Below are 8,276 nucleotides of genomic sequence, written 5' to 3'. Positions count from 1 at the left end.
ACCATATCGTGATTCCTCTTATATAAAATATTTTCGTTCACAAAAAAGCTCACGGATAACCGTCTCAAAGTTCTTTTCTCATTCTCCGATATTCCGGGAGGATATTCTCTATTTATAAGATAATGTTTGATGTCATGATACCATGGTTTTCCGTCAGTTTCTTCTTCCATGACATGGAAGTAGGCTGGATAATCTCGACTCTCCATTTTAATTTGGAACATAGATGATAAAGTAGCCAAAGCATCAGCCAATTGATTGTCTTCTCGAGGGACATGGTGAAACGTGATTTTGTCAAATTCTAAAGACAATTCTTTTGTGTAGGTAAAATAAGGTATTAACTTCTTATCTCGAGTTTCCCATTCTTGGTTAAGCTGATTAATGACTAGGGTTGAATCTCCATATACTTCTAGAACTTTTGCTTTTGATTCCAAAGCCGCCAAAACTCTCATGGCGCAAGCTTCATATTCTCCCATATTATTGGTACAATCAAAACACAATCGCGCCGTGATAGGTATGAACTTCTTTTTTGGAGATATTAAAACAACCCCAATCCCATGCCCCATTATGTTTGAGGTCCCGTCGAACAACAAGGTCCATTTTCCATCATCATATTCTTCAGACAAAACCATGATACTTTCGTCTGGGAATTCACATTGCATTGATTTATAATCATCAACAGGTTGATTAGCTAGATAATCTGCTAAGGCACTCCCTTTGATGGCTTTCTGAGTAACATATGTAATATCATATTCTGATAACATCACCTGCCATCGAGCAATTCGCCCTGTGAGAGCGGGCTTTTCAAAAATGTACTTGATTGGATCCATTTTGGATATCAAATAAGTTGTATGGCAAAGCATGTATTGCCTCAAGCGATGAGCCGCCCAGGCTAAGGCACAACAAGTACGTTCTAACATTGTATATCTTGTTTCAGCATCTGTAAATTTTTTACTTAGATAATAAATGGCATGCTCCTTTTTTCCTGTTTCATCATGTTGCCCCAGTACGCATCCCATGGCCCCGTCGAGGACTGTAAGATACATAATCAAGGGTCGGCCCAGAACTGGTGGGGCTAGAATTGGAGGATTTTGCAAATACTGTCGGATTTTTTCAAATGCATTTTGACATTCTTGGTTCCACACAACTGTTTGATTTTTCCGTAAAAGTTTAAATATCGGTTCACAAGTAGCAGTTAGTTGTGATATAAATCTTGAAATATAATTTAGTCTCCCAAGAAAACCGCAAACTTCTTTTTCTGTACTCGGGAGAGGCATTTCTGCAATGGCTCGAATCTTATCGGGATCAACCTCTATTCCTCTCTGACTAACTACAAATCCCAATACTTTGCCCGATCTCACCCCAAAAGTGCATTTGGAGGGGTTGAGCTTTAGCTTAAACTTTCTAAGTCTTTTGAAGAGTTTCTTTAGATCAATAATATGTTCTTCTTCTGTTTGTGACTTAGCGATCATGTCGTCTACATAAACTTCGACCTCTTTATGAATCATGTCATGGAATAGGGTTACCATAGCTCTTTGGTAGGTCGCTCCAGCGTTCTTCAGACCAAAAGGCATTACTTTGTAACAAAACGTTCCCCAAGGAGTGGTGAAAGTCGTTTTTTCCATATCTTCAGCTGCCATCTTAATTTGATTATACCTAGAGAATTCTATCGGTTCCTCAAAGGGCATGATACCCTGAGTTTCCCGTTCTACCGCTCTTAACAAATCTAGAGGGGGTTCATAATCTTCTTCATTATCTTTTTCTGTTTGACTAACAAGATGGTTAAGATTATGCAACGAGATCTTAGTACAGTCGTCTGTGAATGAACTATTCCCAAATCTGCAGGATTCAAGGCTAGGATAAGGAGAAAGAAGGAAAAATAAAAAAAAATAAAAAATGGCGAATGAATATAAACATATGAAAGTGATAAGAAAGAACAATAGGAAAACAAAATGAGAATGCATTTATTGAAATTCAAAGTATTGGAAAAACAACATTGTATCCATCCTAAATATAATGAAACATCTTAAGGTCTTAGTAACAGTAATAATGCTTTTAGAATTACATTGGAATTGCATTAAATATCATAGGTGACTTGACTACTTTCCAATTCCTGATTTCTGCCCCTACACCACACGGGCGAATCCAATTGGCATCCCCATCAAACATGTCATCTTCAGCTGCCGCAATATGGATTTCACTTGTTGGTCTTGCACTTTGGAAACTCCGTCGGATGTCACAGATGGGAATCCTTTCGATTCTTGGCTCTCGATTTTCAATTCGAGCTAATCTTTTTTCTTTTTTCTCTTTGACCAATCTCCGTTTGTCATCCCTGGTGGGTTTGTAACCTAAACCCCACTTATCTCTATTTTCAGGAAGTTCCACCGGTTCTTTGAGCCCTTCTTCATCCTTCCCCAACCCGTGCCACGGATGGTGTCCTCTACTCAACATGAACTTAGCCACCATAATAGCAGTGTTGGACATATGTGGTTCTATAGGTGTCGTTTCGACATAAGCGGTGTCCACGATTTCTAGTGTTTGGAAGGCAGTTTCTAGAGCGTCTTTTGTTGTCTCAACATAAGGTGTGGTGGACAAATTACTCACCAACAAATCTCCTTCTCCTGATACGATTACCAATTGGTCATTTCATATACTTCAGCTTTTGGTGTAAGGTTGATGGCACTACGCCGGCAGAATGGATCCATGGCCTCCCCAATAAGCAACTATAAGCGGGTACAATATCCATCACGTGAAACGTGATTTCGGATGTGACCGGGCCTATTTGAATTGGGAGATCGATTTCCCCCATTACTTCTCTGCGACTCCCGTCGAAAGCTCTAACAACCATGGGACTTGGTCTCATATATGTACCATCACAAGGTAGTTTTGCTAATGTTGATTTGGATATGACATTCAGTGAGGAGCCATTGTCAATGAGGACTCTTGAAATTATATGGTCGATGCACATTACTGATATGTGTAGTGCTTTATTATGCCCTCTCCCTTCGGTCGACAACTCATCATCTGTGAAGTTAGGTGATTGTTGGCTGTGATGTTATTTATGATGCCTCCAAATTTGTCCACGGTGATGTCGTGAGTTACATGAGCCTCATTTAGTATTTTCATCAATAGCTTCCGGTGGGACTCAGAATTCATCAATAGGGATAACAATGAAATCCTTGTAGGAGTATGGTTGAGTTGGTCGACTATTTTGTATTCACTCTGTTTGATGATTTTGAGAAATTCCTGAGCTTCTTCATTAGAAACCTCATTTTCCACTTTCTCATTTTCGACTTTCTTTTCTTCTTTATCTGTGTATGCCTTCTCAAATACCACCCTCATTTCTCTTTGTGATTTTCCTGGGGAGCATATCCGATCATTTCTAGTCATTCCTATTCCTGAAACGTTTGTGACAGCGGTGGTTTTAGAGCTAGAAACATCTTTGTCCTTCTGTTTAGCTAGATGTACCTCTACATTATAGTTCCAAGGTACGGCTTTGTTGTCTTTATATGAAAAAGGGCTTGGTATCTGAACTATTAAGGTCCTCAAATCACCGGGGGCATTCATACTTTCCTCCTTAGTGAAATGAATGACCAATGGCTTTGGGATGGTTATGCCAAGTTTTTCTTCTGATTGGGTTGCAATCATACCGTCATCCTTTTCCCAACGACCTATTTGAATGGTGCCCATGTTTATCAATTTTTGAAGTTCTTTTTTGAACTCGTTGCATTCTTCTATGGAATGATCTTCATTGAGGTGGAAATTGCATCTTGCTTTCACATCGGCATTTCCTTGGATTAACCCAAATTTACATAACTCAGAGAAAATCAGTCCCATCGGGGCCTTAATTTTCTCGACCTCCCTTATTACTTGGTGATTTTCTTCGATTGCATTCACTATTGGCCCACCATGGACTGGTAGAGGATTATTCTTCACGTTAGGCTCGTTTTCTTTAAAATTCAACCATCCAGCCTTAAGCAAATCGTGCACCTTAAATTTTAAAGCTAAGTAGTTTTCAGTAGAGTGTCCTACAGCCCCAGAGTGGTAATCACACACGGCATTCGAGTCATATCCTTTTGGGTAGGGTGGTTCTATAGTTTTCCCGGGACATAGTGCAACCATAGAATTGCTAACCAGATGCGGTAATAACTCTGCATAGGTCATAGGGATTGGGTCGAAATGTACGAACTTCCTCCCACGATAGTTTTTCCCCTGACTTTCATATGAATCTTGATTCCCTTGTAAGTGTTGATTTAGAGTACCTGAGATTTGTGAAGTTGCAGCAGCGTAAGGGCGACGCACGAAAGAAGGATTAGCTGGGTTTGACGCCACAAAATGGCTTTCTTCCTCCTTTTTCTTATTCGCACCTGCGGGCAACTTTTTTGTGTTATTTAATCCGGTATAGCCATAAGCAATCTTTCCGCTTTTCAATCCCATTTCTACTCTTTCACCTATGATGACGAGATCCGAAAAATTTGATGAAACGCTTCCTATCATTTTGTCATAAAACGGAGGTTGAAGAGTGTTTATGAACATGGTCACCATTTCTTTTTCAGATAGGGGGGGTTCAACCTGGGAAGCTAGTTCTCTCCATCGTTGGGCATATTCCTTGAATGTTTCATTGCCTCGTTTTGTCATATTTTGCAGCTGGATTCTATCAGGAGCCATGTCGAGATTATATTTGTAGTGTTTCAAAAAGGCATCCACCAGATCTTTCCAAGAGCTGATATGAGCTCGCTCAAGGTGCATATACCAACTCAGGGAAGCTCCTGTCAAACTGTCTTGAAAGAAGTGGATTAGCAGTTTTTCGTCATGGGCGCAAAAACCCATTTTTCGACAATACATAATAAGATGGTTCTTGGGGCATGTAGTTCCCTTGTATTTGTCGAATTCAGGCAATTTGAATTTCGGAGGTATTATAACATCAGAAACAAGGCATAGGTCTGAAGCATCAAATCCATAATTGTTTCCCCCTTCGACAACTCTCAAGCGTTCTTCCAAGGCTTGCCATTTTTCTTGGGATTGATTGCTCTCGAGCGGTCGAGATTCATGGTGTATGTTTAACATCACCGGCTTAGCTTCGGTAGATTTTCCTTGCGATGAAGAGCCAGGAAAGCCCGAAGTAAGGGGTGAAGGTTACACTTGAGGGAACTCGCCCGTACCATGTTGTGGATTTGTAGCCACGACCAGTGTATTGTTGTTGGGGAGATGAGTGTCTATGGGTGGGGTATAACCTGGAGGAAGACCATAAGGTGGAAATTGTTGTGCCTTCCCTTCTTGATAATTGGTGAAAAGGTGTGGAACGACGCCCGTTGGGTGAACAAGAGTGTTTTGGGGCACCTCCTCATCTACCAAAGGATTCCCATCATTTCTATTTCCGAGTGCTTGTAAAATCTCCAAGATCTTGGTCATTTGCCCCTTGAGCTGGTTCACATCTTCTCTTATTTCTGTTTGCTCTAGCTCATCCATGATTTTTGACTGGGATCGTGTCCGATAACGGTGTCGTAACACCAAATTTTTTGTTTGTTGTGTTGTTTTTTCTGTGAAAGAATATGGCATGAGTATGCAATGTGATGTATGAAAATGTAATTGTGCATGAATGTTAAAGACATATTTATTGCTTGTTTGTGAATATCTTAACCAAAAAAGAGAGGGCCATGGGATCAAAAGTGGGGCCAAATTTAATTTACTGAGAAAAAGTAAGATACAAGTTTTGCCACAAAACGAAAGTAGAAATCTAAACACGAAATTTGAAAATTTAATGAGCCATCAATTTTTTCATTTGCTCGATTAAACTTTTACAATGTTCAATAAAAATGGAGATCTCTTGAGGGGTAGAGAGAGGATTAGCCATCCCGTCAGCAGCTCTTAATAATGGTGGAATTTCTCCGATAGCAGAGTTGGTCAAATAAACTAGTTTGGAGAAACGATCCATCCAAAACATTCCTTCTTGAACAAGTCTCTCGATAGTGTCTTTTTGTGTATACATCTCGTCTTCTTTTCTTGCAAGTTCAACTCGGTATGCTTCGATGATCTCTTCTTGGCATTGCCTTTCTACCATGATCTTGTTTTCACATTCTGCTCTTACCCTCTCTATTTGTTGCTTCAGATTTGCTTCTTGCCGACGGATGATTTCAGGCTTTTCCCCAGATTTCTTTAGCAACTCTTTAAGCATAAGACCTTCAATCACTACATCATCCCTTTCTTGACGTCTGAGTCTTAACTCTTCATTCGCACCCCGCAAACAGATTCGAGTTCTCTCCTTGCTTTCTTCTTCCTCTCTTGCTCTTTTTTGTACTTTCTCAAGGATAAGGGATTGTTGGGTATTCTTATACACCATATCTCTATAAGCCTGGTGAGCCATCTCCAATTCTTTTTGTAATTTTTCAATTTCTTGTCCTTTGAGAGCTAAGTCGACTTCTAAATCTTCAGTACTAAAAAAAGATTCTAAAAAAAGATTCTGTTGTTACTACCTCGGGAGTAATGACGGTGCTGTGAAAAGGCAACTTGACCTCTAATGCCCTCCTTTTCACCCAATTATGATATTCCTCTCCTATACCACAACTTCTAGGTCCTAATTCTTGTCCTCTTCTAACAACATCTTCCCAAGACTTACGTATTCTTCTCAACAAGCTAGCATCATAACCATCTCGTCCATGAATAACAAAAGATTTTGTTACATCCATTATTGGGGGTTTTTTCATAGGATAACCCAATTGTCTCAATGCAACATAGGGACTATAATTTATACACCCTTTGGTTCCCATGAGGGGAACATCTACGAAAACACCGCATCTACAAATCACTTCATTTATATCTTGACTCCGGGAGTACCATTGAATCGTTCTTTCGTTGAGATTTGCTAGAACGTTGGCCCATTCCTTTTTGCTCTTAGTTTTTAAGTGATGCATGTCTTGAAAAATATGTTTGACAAACCAAAAATAGAGTATTGGCGAGCAACAATGGATTAGCCCCCCCTCTTTCTCATGACGGAAGTCGAGCGTGCAGTAAACGTCAGCCAAAACTGCCGGTACTGGATTCTCCCCTCTATGCTTGTAAGCCAAAAAGACGTCTATCGCCATGAAATCCACAAAATCCTTAATAGTTGGAAATAAAACAATTCCATATATAATTAAGGCAAGCACATCCATGAAAGTGTCCCATTTTCCATCTCTTGCTAAGTTTACTGCTTTCTCCTCAAGATATTTTATTGGAAATCCAATCAAATTATCTTTGTTGGTTCTATTGTCTTCTATTTCCTTTATAGGGATATCAAACGTTTCAGCAATTGTTTTCAGTGAGGGATAGTGTTCCATGTATTGGTAAGGTTTACTCCCCTTCATCGGATATCCCATTATTCGTTCGAACTCCTCCAACGTTGGGGCCAACTGAAAGTCCTTAAAAGTGAAACACCTAAAAGGAGGATCATAGAATTGGGCCAACGTTGTAAGGGCATCCACTTGTACATTAACTTCAAGTAAATCAAGAATCTTACCGAATTTCCCCATAAAGATTACACGTTGTACTTCCTTCAACTTCCGAGCAAGATTCTTAATGTTGTTCACATCAGGTTTAAGAACTCTCAATGGCAAAGTCTTTCTTAATGGAGTAATATTTGAGCCACCATTTGATCCCATATTTCCTGTGGTCAAAGTTATTCACAACAAGCCTTAATTTTTATGGTTTTGAAAATGATGAGATAATGATTTTTCAAAAGTAACCATGATAAAGACTATGATGCAAACAAACAAAAAAATGATGATGAGGAAGAGAAAAAAAAACTTGGGTATACTAGCGGGTAGTGAACATGACATAGTGTAAGATTTTCGTATGTACGTGCGATTTATACCATTTTTCCATGTGAACCTTTACTAAGGGTAGCTCTATAGTTCTAAATTGGTTCCTAGAGCACACAACTCAGTTCTAAAATATTAAACTAATTAATAGGTAAACTATTAAAATGAAAATATTATAGAAAATGTCAACTCTAGGTGAGACTTTCATGACAACCAAACAAGATGTACTTCCAGAAGATTATCATTACACAGTCTCGAACTTATCTTAGGTTGCACTCAGCCCGGGTATAGAGCCCACTCAAAAGTGTGTGAATCGTGTTAGGGTGTATAGAAAAATAAATAAAATAAAAAAATAATCACAATAAAAATAAATTGACAAAATACATATAATTATATCAACAATATGACAAAAAAAAAACAATAGGGGTAATATAAATAAAAATAATAAATAATAAAATAACTATATATAATTAATTAGATTGG

At 38.9% G+C, this 8,276-nt stretch overlaps 3 protein-coding genes across 3 annotated transcripts in view; all 3 read right to left on the bottom strand.

Annotated features, from left to right (window-relative positions):
- The window catches only part of LOC140920340 (uncharacterized), a 4,382-nt gene extending 1,417 nt beyond the window's left edge, over positions 1–2,965 (bottom strand). Inside the window, exons 1-3 of the mRNA XM_073368596.1 lie at positions 2,722–2,965; positions 2,063–2,618; positions 54–1,836 (exon numbers count right to left, since the gene is read on the bottom strand). Coding sequence (XP_073224697.1) covers positions 54–1,836; positions 2,063–2,618; positions 2,722–2,965 — 2,583 coding nt within the window. The remainder of the gene's footprint in view (positions 1–53; positions 1,837–2,062; positions 2,619–2,721) is intronic.
- On the bottom strand, positions 2,965–5,064 carry LOC101503402 (uncharacterized). The gene has a single exon (XM_012715634.1). It carries the CDS (start codon positions 5,062–5,064, stop codon positions 2,965–2,967), a length of 2,100 nt encoding a protein of 699 aa, XP_012571088.1.
- A 1,367-nt stretch (positions 5,065–6,431) lies between these two features.
- Positions 6,432–7,634, bottom strand: LOC101503074 (uncharacterized). Its single transcript, XM_004499748.1, has one exon. It carries the CDS (start codon positions 7,632–7,634, stop codon positions 6,432–6,434), a length of 1,203 nt encoding a protein of 400 aa, XP_004499805.1.
- Between the last annotated feature and the right edge of the window lie 642 nt (positions 7,635–8,276).

The sequence above is a fragment of the Cicer arietinum genome, chromosome 5, assembly GCF_000331145.2.
Source record: "Cicer arietinum cultivar CDC Frontier isolate Library 1 chromosome 5, Cicar.CDCFrontier_v2.0, whole genome shotgun sequence".
NCBI classification, from domain to species: Eukaryota; Viridiplantae; Streptophyta; class Magnoliopsida; order Fabales; family Fabaceae; genus Cicer; species Cicer arietinum.
Note: the sequence above shows the minus strand (reverse complement) of the source record. Positions and strands in the feature narration are given on the sequence as shown.